The sequence below is a fragment of the Scyliorhinus torazame genome, chromosome 3 (assembly GCF_047496885.1).
Source record: "Scyliorhinus torazame isolate Kashiwa2021f chromosome 3, sScyTor2.1, whole genome shotgun sequence".
In the NCBI taxonomy this organism is placed as follows: Eukaryota; Metazoa; Chordata; class Chondrichthyes; order Carcharhiniformes; family Scyliorhinidae; genus Scyliorhinus; species Scyliorhinus torazame.
The window spans coordinates 250601807-250614689 of NC_092709.1; the positions used below are offsets into that span (position 1 = coordinate 250601807).

General features: G+C 37.6%; 1 protein-coding gene across 10 annotated transcripts in view; it reads right to left on the reverse strand.

The window, feature by feature from the left end:
- LOC140409050 (protein unc-13 homolog B-like) overlaps nt 1-12883 on the reverse strand; it is a 933512-nt gene that overhangs the window by 299818 nt on the left and 620811 nt on the right. For 4 of the 10 annotated variants that reach the window (XM_072497095.1, XM_072497100.1, XM_072497098.1 and 1 more), the window contains 3 exons: nt 11786-11821; nt 10864-11086; nt 5108-5233 (listed from right to left, as the gene is read on the reverse strand). In XM_072497095.1, coding sequence (XP_072353196.1) covers nt 5108-5233; nt 10864-11086; nt 11786-11821 — 385 coding nt within the window. The remainder of the gene's footprint in view (nt 1-5107; nt 5234-10863; nt 11087-11785; nt 11822-12883) is intronic. The other 6 variants (XM_072497102.1, XM_072497101.1, XM_072497103.1 and 3 more) reach the window with 3 other exon arrangements.

Consider the following 12883-nt stretch of genomic DNA (forward strand, 5'->3'; position numbering starts at 1 on the left):
CCACTTTGGACTATTCGAAGATCAAAAGCAGTAGCCTGAAGTTCTTCATGCAGATGAATTAGCTGTTGTTCAGACATGAAATCCATCTTATGTTTTTCCAATCTACATGTTTTGTGCTTTGATGAAAAGTCCAGTGGTTCTTCTCTGTCCCATTCTATCGACTCCTTAAATACTTGTGAAAAAGTACACAGATGTTTACTTAGTACTTGTTTATTTTCCTCAAGAACCAGAGAAAGATCAAGAGGTGCATCATCAATATCTGATTCAGTTTGTCGTCCTTTTTGGTACCAGAATAAATCCAAATCTCTTGAAATTGGCACCTTGAAACCACATACAGAAACCATGTCATTACTGAGTCCTACGTCGTAATCACCATTTGACTGTTGATAATGTTCCCATTCCTCTTGCTCTTCATCTGTGTCTGGCATCCACACATAGACATATTGGCCACTGCCATCAGTAAGCAAGGAATATATGTATTGATTATCACTGTAAATGTAGTAACCATATTCAGCTTCATCTGAAGGCCACCATACTCCCTGTTCAAGTAAAGTTACCCAGTCTTGGTATTCTTGATAATTACTAATACAAAATGAGTTTTCTTTCTTACTCAATTCTTGCTGTTCTGTAAACAGCCAAGTAACTCCATTGCCAGTAGAGCTTAAATCCATAGGCACTTCCACAAACAAATTCCTTCCATCAGTTTCATCAAGTTCTAATGAATTCCAATATCTCTCCAAATTCCTGATTACACATTCCTCACTTCTTTGGCTAAGATCATGATCTGAAAAGAGTATATTAGGATCACCTGATGTTGTGCTGAGATCTAAGAGATCGAGTTGCAAACTACTTTCAATATTATCTGCAAGTAAATACCTGTACTCTTCAATATTGGCATCTTGCTCATTTATTGATAAATTTCTGACATCGTAATATTCACCTGTCCCACTATTCCACTCTCCATACTGATTCGGGAAAGCATTTTTATTTGCAGAAAAATCATCTGTCCAGTATATATTGGCATTTTCATGTGAGTAGTTTTCAGTGGAGTCATTTGTTCTCAATTCCCATTCAAGATTAAAGCTGTTTAAATTGTTCTGACTTTTAAGTGAATCTAGCAATTCCACTGATTTTCCTTCATTTATTGATGATAAGTCGTACACTAGACTATCTCCAAATGAATCATTCCAGGGAACTTTGTGCTCTAGTGATCCAGTTGTATCTTGCTTCAACTGCTGCAAGTCTTGGGGAACATTTCTGTAGTGTTTTGCTAAATACTGCACCTGATTAGTGTTCGGTGTTTCAGGAAAACCATGTTCATTCAGGTATTGTTGCACTTGGCTCTCAACTTTATCACCAGTATGCTCTGACTTTTGGAAATTTTGTTTGAAGGGCAAAAATGATTTTGGCTGTTTAACACAATTCTCCAGAGGTTTTGATTTTGTGTCTTCATCAATGTTCACCATTGGTTTTGTGTCTTCATCCATGTTCACCTTTGGTTTAGAAGAAAACTGCTCAAACAAACTAAAAGATGATTTTTCATCAGTCTTTTTTTCTGCCATATTAACAACATTTGTGAAGAGGGAATATCCCTGACCACCTTCACCCTGGTTCTCAGCTCTTGTTTTACCAGAGCTAGCTATATTCATAAATTTAAAAAAACCTAAAGGACTCTCACGCTTTGAATTTGTCGTCTCTTGCTTCTTTGTTGACAAATTAAAGAAGCCAGAGAGAAAACCTGACTGATTGGTGCTGTCTTCCTCCTTTCCAGATGCAAGGTCTATTTTTACAATTTCATTTTTATCTTTAACCGAAATGAACGTTTGAGCTGATGGATTTAATGACACATTCAAACAAGTGTCTTTGTTATTTTCTCTTTGTTCTTCTCTTCTCATTGTGTTATCTAAATAATCTGTGCTACCAACTTCCTGTTTTACTGTGGATGAAATCTCACTTGAAGTACATTTGAAAAAATCTGAAAAATATCCAAGCTCACTGTGGGTTAGTTTATCTGTTTCGGGTATGTTGCGCTCCATTGATTTCACATGTTCACATTCCAAAGTATATTTAGTTCCTGCATCTGAAAATGTTTCTTGTTTATTCAGATTTATTTGTTCAGATGGTGCTTCCATAATTGTGTCTGTACCACCTATATCATTCAGTTCCGACTTTGATGTAGATGTGTTTTCGTTTGAGGAAAATTTAAACAAGCCCGAAAAAAATCCCTCTTGGGTATTGTTTCGTTTTTCTTTTTCATTACCATCAGTCCCTTGTTTTAAATTTGATGGAAATTTTAAAATATCTAAGAACGTACTTTGTTTACTCCCTTGGTCTTCAATAGATGGTCTTATTTTATCCGATTCTAGTTTATCATTTATTTCTTGTTTTGAAATTGGTGCTTTCTCATTCACAGGGAATTTTACAGAAAACAGTCTTCCCTCAGATTTTGCTTCTTTTTGAATTTCAGAAGAGATGTTGTCAGAAGAAAAGAAGGGAAGTTTTAACTTTCCAGCAAAAGAGAAAGTCTGATCACCTTTCATCCTCCCTTTGTCATCTCGAACATCCTCAGCAGATCTGTAAAAGGAAAATCTGGATGTGCTCCCAGAGGGGATTTGTGTTTTGTTGTCCAATGAAGAAGAGAAAACCTGACTTATTGACTTCTTAAGAGGGTTAAGAAATCCCAAGTTAATTCCAGAGCTGTTTGTTGTGTCAGATGTGGAGTGTGAAGATTCCATTTTCGGAGAACTTTTTGCCTCTTTCTCTATTTCATTATTTTGAACATTATGTGGTTCCAGAATTTTAGGAGTATGTACATTTTTATTTTCCTGAATTGAGGAGTTTGACAGTGGCATAGTTTCTGACATGGTATCCAACTCAAATACATGACCTGTACATTTACCTGAAGCACTCTGCTGTTCATCAACATCAGTTAAATAGCTATTCTGCTGCTGGAAATCATCAACATTATTTTGTGAGCTATTCTTAATTTCATCAAAGTGGAGACATTTTTCAAATATTTGTGAAGCATCTTTTTCTTCGCCATTTGAATTTATGTTTTTATTAGAAACATCATTTATGTTCCCCAGTTGATGCTTTTTATTCTGTCCCATGACCTTCTGAGAATCATTTGACAAATCTTTTTCCACAAAAAACTTTAAGGGATTTAGTTTTTCCAGCAATGAGTCAATGACAGTATTCTGCAGCAGTAATGATGATTCTGTTGTCGTAGAAATATTTTCATCCTGCGGCCTGCACTGTATAAATGATTGTACTGGCTTGACCTCTACTGTATTAAATGCGCTAGGGGAAACAGATTCTTCACCAGCAGAAGACTGAAATGGAAATTTGGATAGCAAATTTCTTTCTGGTTCATCTTTCACAGGATCATGTGCTGTTGAAACATTGTTTATAGACTTCAGTGAAAATTCTTCGTCATTCTTTTTGTCTATGATCCCTGAAGTAACAAAAACATTTTTTTCCATAGAAGACTGCTGCTTTTTACCCACTCCGACTTTTTCACCTATTGAGTTGAACAGAGATTGTATGGTATTCTTCACTCCAGTTAGATCTGGAATGGAGTCCAGTTTTTGATTGCTATTCTCAGTACTACTTTTTGTAGCAGCTTGCATGAGCCTTTTTTCTTCTTCTTGTCCTTGTGTATGGCAACAGCCAGCTTTATCTCCATTAATAACTATATTAAGGTTCTTTCTCTCCCCTTGAGACTTTCTGACAGTTTTGTTCTGGGTTTTTGGAAGTGACCCAAATTTACTAATTTCCTCTTCTTTCTCAGCTAAGTACTCAGACACAGATGCTACCAGGCATTGGAGTTCATCCATTGCATCAACAAAATCTTCATTTATTTCCTCGCTTTGAGATGAATGCAACTCCCTTCTCATTTCGCTGAATCTGTCATCAACTTTGGCATCATGGCTGAGTTTTAATTGGTATTTGTTCTGGAAAGCATGTGGAATAGCTGCATCATATTCCTTGTAGTTAACAGAATTGGTGCCATGTTCATGCCATGACTGCGCAAGTAACAAAGCGTCTTGCTCATCATCAGATTCAAGTGAGCAGTAAAGTTCATCAGAATCACTGCTGTCATATGCGCCACAAATGAAAGGTAATATCCTTTTCTCTAACATTTGTTCATCATACATTTCTTCCAAGTATTCTTCTACATCCATGATATCTTCAGGGTCATTACTGAATGACTCATTCTCTCGCCACATGCTACTTTTTACCACAGGTTGCCATTTATACTGTTGATCTGCTGCTGCCTTGTCATAGCTATCACTGTGATTCCATTGCAGCTTTTTAGATTTTATGCCAGAAAGATCACTATTTATTCCTCCCTCAGTAGTATATTTATCTAAATTATTTGAATAGTTTTGTCTTTTCAGATCATTATCTTCCAAACTATTGTGTCGACATTTCTTTTTTCTCCTCCTATCTATCGTACTATATTCATTTGGATAACTATTGTGCGGCAGGTTTGATTCCCCATTGGGATGGTGTTTATGCCTTAATATTGTTTGGTGTGCCCTATCTGTATAGTCTCTGCATGTATGTTTTTTTTTAACTGGAAGGTTCTCCTTTGGGATTTCTTCTTGGCAAATGTTCTGCCTTTCTATCAAAAATGTGTCACTGAGTTGTTGGTCTGACTTCTCATATTTACTTTCCCAGTCGTCTTCACCAACATCAGAATCCACCGGTATGATCCTGACTTTTCCTTTAAGTGGTAAGAAACTCCAGCTTGATAAGGAATAAGGCATGCATAAATGGATAACAAAGTTTTGGAAATAAGTAGTAAGGGATAGGATAAAGAAAAAAGAAAATAGCTCAAATCAATGGAATACTGAGAAAAATAAGATAACAAAATAAACTGCGTTTAAAACTAAACAAAAATATTATGTTTGTTCATATTCATAAATGCAGTTGTGCTAGCTGTATTTATTGCAATAAATTTGAATTAGCTTTATCCCTGACATTGGCATGACACATATGGAAACATTAAAACATGCAAACAGTTGTGCCAATGTCTTCTTCATAGCACCACAGGACACCATAACATGGCAACATCAAGGCTGTAAAGGAGAACAGAACCCACCTATCCGACAGATCTAGAGACTGCCTACTTTCGAGGGAGTACTGGCGGCTGGTTAGCTGACTAGACTCAGATGCAGACTCTAGATCACTACGACCATTTGCAGCAGAATCTATGCTATCATATCGTCTGGTAGGGAAAATGAATGACAGAGTGGGAAACAGGAGGATACATAATTATTTACTGTGCACTGCACTACATTTCAGTCCCCACATTGGTTAATGCTTATGTCAACTGCATTCAAATTAAACAAAGCTCCACTGATATTGCTTCCAAAATGCATTTTTCAAATGCTGCTTCAAGTTCACATAAATCTTGGAGCATTTCACACCTTGGTGATTTTTTTTCCTAAACTTTGCATTTCATTGCTTACAATTAACAAACTTACAAAAATGTTGTACCCTGTAAATAAACAATATTAACAACACAAATTCATTTAAAAAGGTGCAAAACATTGCAATTGCACGGAACACAGAAATTAATTTACTTTCAAATTATAATGAATTATTCCTCAGTAGGAATATAAATACTTGTTTTTTCCTTCCTTCAGATAGTTTAATTATTTTGCATTATTTCCATATTCTTTAGCTACAATATTGAAGGATAACTAAAATGTTACATCATCCAATCCAAAATAGAATTTCACATCAGCCTACAAGAAGGTTTATTGCACATACGTCACACACTAGTTGAAAATAAACACTTATATACATACACTGAAACATGGTTTACATTGGCGGGTTTCTGCACGAAAGCTTGGCATTATTTTCCCTATAAATGTCTAATACTAATCCAGAGTTAAGCTTTGAAGCTGATTTGTTCTACTATTTCAAGTGTTTCCTCTTTTCGTTATGCAGTTTGTTTTTTAAAAATTGAATATTTTCTCAATTATTTTCATCTTCAGCTGCTGACCAGAGAAGTTGATAGATAAATGTTTGGGTATTAAACATAAAAGAAGAAAAAGATATGAGTAAGAGGCTTTTTCAAAAGTGATACCTTGGGACCAAAAATAGCACTGTTTTTAAAGTCACAGTAGAAGGTTAACTTGTCTCTTCAAAATTTAAATTCTAGGATCCCTCAAACATTCAGTGATTAAATGCAGCATCTAGAAATTGGAAGTATTGTAAACTATGAAGAGGATAGTGTGGAACTTCAAAAGGACATAGACAAGGTGGTGGAGTTGGCACATAGGTGGCAGATGAAGTTCAATGCGGAGAGGTGTGGGTGATGCATTTTGGTAGGAAGAACATGGAGAGACAATATAAAACAAGAGGTAAAATTCTTAAAGGGGTGCAGCAGCAGAGGGACCTGCATGTATATGTGTATCGATCATTGAATAGTGTCAAAAAGGGAAGAATAGTAACAAGGCAAAATTAATGGCACTTTACTCAAATGTGCGTAGCATTCGACACAAAATAAATGAATTAACAGCACAAGGTAAGGTCAATGAGTATGATCTTATAGCCATTACAGAGACGTGGTTACAGGGAACTAAATATTCAGGGGTATGTGACTTTTCCTCAGGAAAGGCAGGGAAGAAAGGGTGGTGGGGTAGCTTTGTTTGTACGAGATGGAATAAGAATAATTGCAAGAAATAATCTTGGATCGGAAGATGTAGAGTCCATATGGGTGGTGGTAAGAAATAACAAGGTCAGCACGGCAGCACAAGTGGATAGCACTGTGGCTTCACAGCGTCAGTTCCCAGGTTCGATTCCCCGCTGGGTCACTGTCTGTGCGGAGTCTGCACATTCTCCCCATGTCTGCGTGGGTTTCCTCTGGTTTCCTCCCACAGTCCAAAGACTTGCAGGTTAGGTGGATTGGCCATGATAAATTGCCCTTAGTGACCAAAAAGGTTAGGAGAGGTTATTGGGTTACGGGGATAGGGTGGAAGTGAGGGCTTAAGTGGGTTGGTGCAGACTCGATGGGCCGAATGGCCTCCTTCTGCACTGTATGTTCTATGTTCTAAGGGGAAGAAGACACTGGTGGGAGTCATCTCTAGGCCTCCAAACAGCAGCTATGCTGTAGGACAGAGAATACATCAGGAGATGATAATGAGGGCATGTAAAAATGGCAGTACTTTAATCATGGGTGACTTGAATCTTCATGTAGATTGGGAAACTCAAATTGGCAGAGGTAGCCATGAGGAAGAATTTATAGAGTGTTTGGAACAGATTCCTAGAACCATATGTTGTGGACCCAACCAGGCATCAGGCTATTTGAGATTTGGTGATGTGTATTGAGGCAGTTTTTATAAACAATCTCAAAATAAAAGATCCCCTAGGAAACAGTGACCATATGTGATAGAATTTAGCATTATATTTGAGAATGTAAAATTTAGATCAGAAACAACTATGCTACATTTAAATAAGGGTAATTATCAAGGAATGAGGGCAGAGTTGGCTGGAGTGAATTGGGAAAGGAGTTTAGCAGGAAAGACAGTTGATAGCAATGGCAGGCATTTCTGAAAATAGGTCATGGCTCACAACAAGATATATCCCAGTGAGAAGGATTTTAGGAAGGTGGTAATCAACCACGGCTAACCAAGGAAGTGAAGGATAGAATTAAACTTAAATAAAAAACAGATAATGCGGCAAAGAGTAGTTGGAAAGCTTTAAAAACCAAGAAAGGATGACAAAAAATAAAGAGGGAGAAGATAAACTGTGAGGGTAAACTAGCAATGAATATATAAATGGACAACAAGAGTTATTTTAAATATATAAAAAGGAAGAGAGAGGCCAAAGTGACCATAGGCCCCTTAGAGAATGAGACTGGGGAAAGAATAATGGGGAACCAGGAAATGGCAGAGGAGGCAAATAAATACTTTGCATTAGTCGTCACAGTAGAATACACAAATAGCATTCCAAAAATACTAAATAACCAAGGCATAAACTTGGGGGCAAAATAAATACAATAACTATCACTGGAGAAAAAGTACGAAACAAAAGTAGCTACAGAAATAGTGAATGCACTGGTAGTAATCTTTCAAGAAGGAAAATTGTGTGTTGGCCTTTATTTCAAAGGGAATGGAGTATAAAAATAGGGAAGTCCTGCTAAAACTGTACAAGGCATCAGTTGGACCATACCTGGAATACATTCCCCTTGTCGAAGGAAATATACTGGCATTGCAGGTATTCCAGAGAAAGTTCACTAGGTTGATCCCGGGTATGGAGGGATCTTCTTATGAGGAGAGGTTGAGTAGATTGGGCCTGTACTCATTGGAGTTTAAAAAAATGAGAGGTAACTTTATTGAGACATATGGGATTCTCAGAGGGTTTGACAGGGTAGATGTTGAGAGGATGTTTCCTCTTGTGGCACAGACTAGGACCAGAGGGCATTATTTCAGAGTCAAGCGTTGCCCAGTTAAAACAGAAATGAGGAGGAATTTCTTCTCTCAGTGGGTAGTGAATCTGTAGAATTCTTTACTGCAGAGGTCTGTAGAGGCTGGGCCGCTAAGTATGTTCAAGGCTGAGATAGACAGCTTTTTAATCAGTACGAGAATCAAGGGTTATGGGCATAAGGTGGGAAAGTGGAGTTCAGAATTATACCAGATCAGCCATGATCTTGTTGAATGGCGGAGCAGACTCGGTGAGCTGAGTGGCTTACTTCTTATGGTCTGTTGTCTTTGGAGAGAAGAATGCGAAAACGAGATTTGATAGAAATGCTTAAAATCATAAGCGGGCCGGACAAAATGGGTAAGGAGAAACTGTTCCCGATTGTAAAAGAACAAGAGGACACAGATTTAAAGTGATTTGCAAAAGAAGCAAATGTGATGTTGGAAAAATCTTTTTCACATGAGTGGTTCGGGTCTGGAATGCACTGCCTGGAGGTATGGTGGAAGCAGGGGTATGGGGGAAAGAGAATGGCACGGAGTCACGATGTTTGTTTGGAGAGCCGATGTAGACACAATGGGCTAAATGGCTTCTTTATGTGCTGTAAGTATCCTGTGAATCTGTGGAACAATTCAATCTCTGGCATTCTATGGATGGTCAATTGATTTTATCCGGGGAAACAGGAATGACAGCACAATTTCCCTGGGTATCCCTAGCACTAGCAATGAGGAAGAATGATCCAAGGTTCCTTCTCTTTATTGTTTATCTAATGATTTTGGGGGGGGTATTTTAGCATCGGTGGAGGATTGGCTAACTAACAGGAAAAATGTTTAATTTTCAGGATGGCAAACTGTAAACCAGTGGATTTCCACAAGAAATCTATATTTTACGACCAGGATGAAGGGACACACTGTCCTGCAGCCATATTTGCTGACCATACAAAGATAGTTAATAGTCGAGTGATTAAAACGGAGGATGAGCAGGATACCAAACTTGGTCGAGCACAGTTATCTTGGAGGGTTGTAGGGCTGGAGAAGGTAACATAAATAGAGAGGGCTGAGGCACTGAAGGGATTTGAAAACAATGATAAGAAGTTTAAAATTAAGGTGCTGTTTAACCGGGAGCCAATGTAGGTCATAAACACAGGAGGGCTGCAAGTTAAGACATGGACAGCAGATTTTTGGATTTCCCGAAGTTTACAGAGCATTGAATGTGAGAGTCTGGCCAGGAGTGCATTGGAATAGTCAAGTCTAAAGATAACAGAGGATGTTCAGCAGCAGAAAGGCTCAGGTTGGGTCAGACATTACTGAGATGGAAGTAGGGAGTTTAAGCAATGGAGTTGACAAACGCTCAGCTTGAGATTGAATTGAATAAGAATTGAGCATCAAGTTTGTAAATGGTCTGGTTCATTCTGAGACAGTAGTGTGGTGGAATGTATGGCATCATTAAGGAGTTTGTGTTGAGAGCCAAAGACAACAGCTTTACCCCTCCCAATGCTTATTTAGAGGAAATTGTGCCTCCCCAAGACTGGCTAACAGGCGTTGTCATTTAATTTCTTAAAGCAATGTAAATTTGTTACAAACCATGTATTAATTCTACAAATGTTAGCCATTGTCTGCCTACCAGCATATTCTTTAATGTAGTTCCCCAAACTATCACAGCCAACTTGCCTTTGTAGTTTCCTTTGTTTAGATTAAATATCCTAGTTTTGGATTGAACTACATCACTTTCAAACTTCATGTACAATTCTTTCATATTATGGTCATTATTCCCTGAAGGCTCCTTTACAGTGAGATTATTAATTAGCCTTCTCTCATTGCACAATACTATATCTAAAATAACTTTGATTCCTCAATTTACTGTTCTAGAAAACCACTGCATATACATCAGCGCTATTTAGGTTTACCCAGTCTGTAGACTGAAGTCCCCATGATTACTATATTACCCTTGTTTGATGGAGCTCAAATTCCCTAATTTATACTGTGCCATACACTACCAGTACCATTTGGTGGCCTATAAAAACCTCCTACAAAAGGCCTTGCTGTTTCTCAGCTCCACACAAACTAAACCTACATCTTGATCTTCCAATCTAAGGTCCTCTCTCACTAATGTTTTAATCCCATTCTGGTTGAACTTGCTGAGGACAAGGAAATCAGAGATGGAGATGAGGGAATGGTTCAGCAAACTAGCAGCCGCAGTAGAGGTGTAGAAAATAGGAATGCATGGGTAAATCATAAAGAACTCCCCGTTTGGAAGTTCAATGGTATGGCACTTGAGGAAAGTGTTGCAGTTGAAATACAATGAACAGTTCATTAAAAAATATATACACGCATAACATGTCTGATTGCTAGCTATATCGTGCACTCATTTCAAACCTGAACATAAATATCACAGACAGAAATGCGACCTTTCCAAAAATAGACGACATACCTAATTCCTTTTTTCTCACGACAATCTAGCTCATAGTTTTGGATTGAATCAGCATACGAGTCCCGTGAACCTCCTTGGAGCTGCAGCCGTGATTGAACTGGGAACTGATGTACAGATGCATTGGGCTGGGAAGTGGTATGGTACGGAGGTGGAATGCTGTTACTGGTCTCACTACGATAATCACTATCTCTATCATCAACAGCACTGTCAGGATCTTCAAATGCTGAAATGATAAATAAAAGAAAACAATTACGTCTATTGTCTACAAAATGCTCAGTGAGATTAGGGTGCAGATTTTCACATTTTGCTTTGAAAACCATTTTTGTTTACTCCACAAGGCAACTAGAATCAAACAGGCAACATGACAAATATCCTGAGACCAAAGCACTATCTTCAGTCCAGTGGACTTTAAAAAAAAGTTAAACTAAAATTTTAAAAAATCTCTTTTAAAGTAAATATTCAGTACCCTGCACATCAAGAGAAAGAGGTGAAGCATTTCAATTATCTCTTACACGTCGGTGTTTAATAACATGGAAAGCAGGCGCACCACTTTAAATTTCAAACTATTGCTCTTTCTGACACTATGATGTGCAGATATCAAAGCAAAACTGTAGCTTTGAGAGGGTTCATGCATGCTCTATTTGATACATATTCATGCATAGTGTCATTTTTGGTCTCATTCTTATAATGCAATACAAATAAAAGGAAAACAAATATATAATGATTACACATCACAGGCATGACACAGACAAAGAAAACCAAGCTCTGCAGACAAAGACTACATGAAGAAAAAATAACATAAATGTAATCATACAATGAGGGACCTAGGTATCCCCTATATGCATGAATACTCCAAGTCTCTCTGGTTGGAACATGCTAATATAGGAGCCGAGGTACTTGTGAGTAATAAATCATTACATACTTTGCTGCTCTCCCCATCCGAAATAACTCCAATTGCCTGGTGGATGCAAATGTTGGCAAAGAAGGGGAAAAAGAAGACTTCAGCAAAACAAGGGGTACAACTGATCTTTGATCCAGATAGAAATCTCAATATCTTTACTCCTTGCTTATATAATAATGCAAATAGCATAATAATTAGGAAATAGAGCTTTTGTTGGTTCACAACAATCTGGAAATGTTTGTAAGTGATGCTACAGTCTAAGCACTTAATGAATTTGTATCAAACCTCCTTCTGCACTACTTTAACAGAAATGCAACCAATTTACTTTAAATGGGTTAAATAAATCGGTTGAAATGATGGTGAGATGATGCATAAGCTAACAATCAGTCGCAGTAATGTCCTCGCGCAAATGTATATTGACTATGTAAAAACAAAACTGTATTATTGCACAATAAACTTCTTTCCAGAACAAAATATTATACAAAGACCTAAAATAATACATTCTCCTAAATCTTACTATTTTATTTCATTGTTCAATATGCCATATGATTCATAAAAGTCAAGTGACAATGCTTTGCTGTGTCACTATTCTGCTCTGTGTGGTGATAGAAAATGCATTTCTGTCTGAAGATTCTCCAAATCTTGTTATATATGCTTCCTCAGACTGCAAGACATCACCGGCCCTCCCAAAAAAATGAAACATTTACTCCGAGCCATCCATACGGGCTCCTTCTGGTTGACCTAAAGTATCAGCAATCGAGGAACTGATTCATTGCACAGGGGTTTTAAAAAAGCAAGATAATATTTCTAAGTTTTAGAGATAAAGTTTTCCTCCATATGAGCCTGCGAATGTCCTGAAGTGCCATCTATAATCAGACAATTGTTTCAAATGAGAAATTTTAAGGCAGGGCCAATGACATTGAGTTTAGGCTTTAAAATCCTGTAGCTGGTAGGGAATAACAGGAGTCTAAGAAATTATTGATTGAAGAAGAAGACATTGCAACAAGTCTCTTTTATTTAACCAGAAGGAGGTCATAGCAAGGAGGAACATTCAATGGGATTGTCATGGCTGAATAGCCCACCATCAACATCGCGGAGGGATCAGCAAAGACCAGAAAT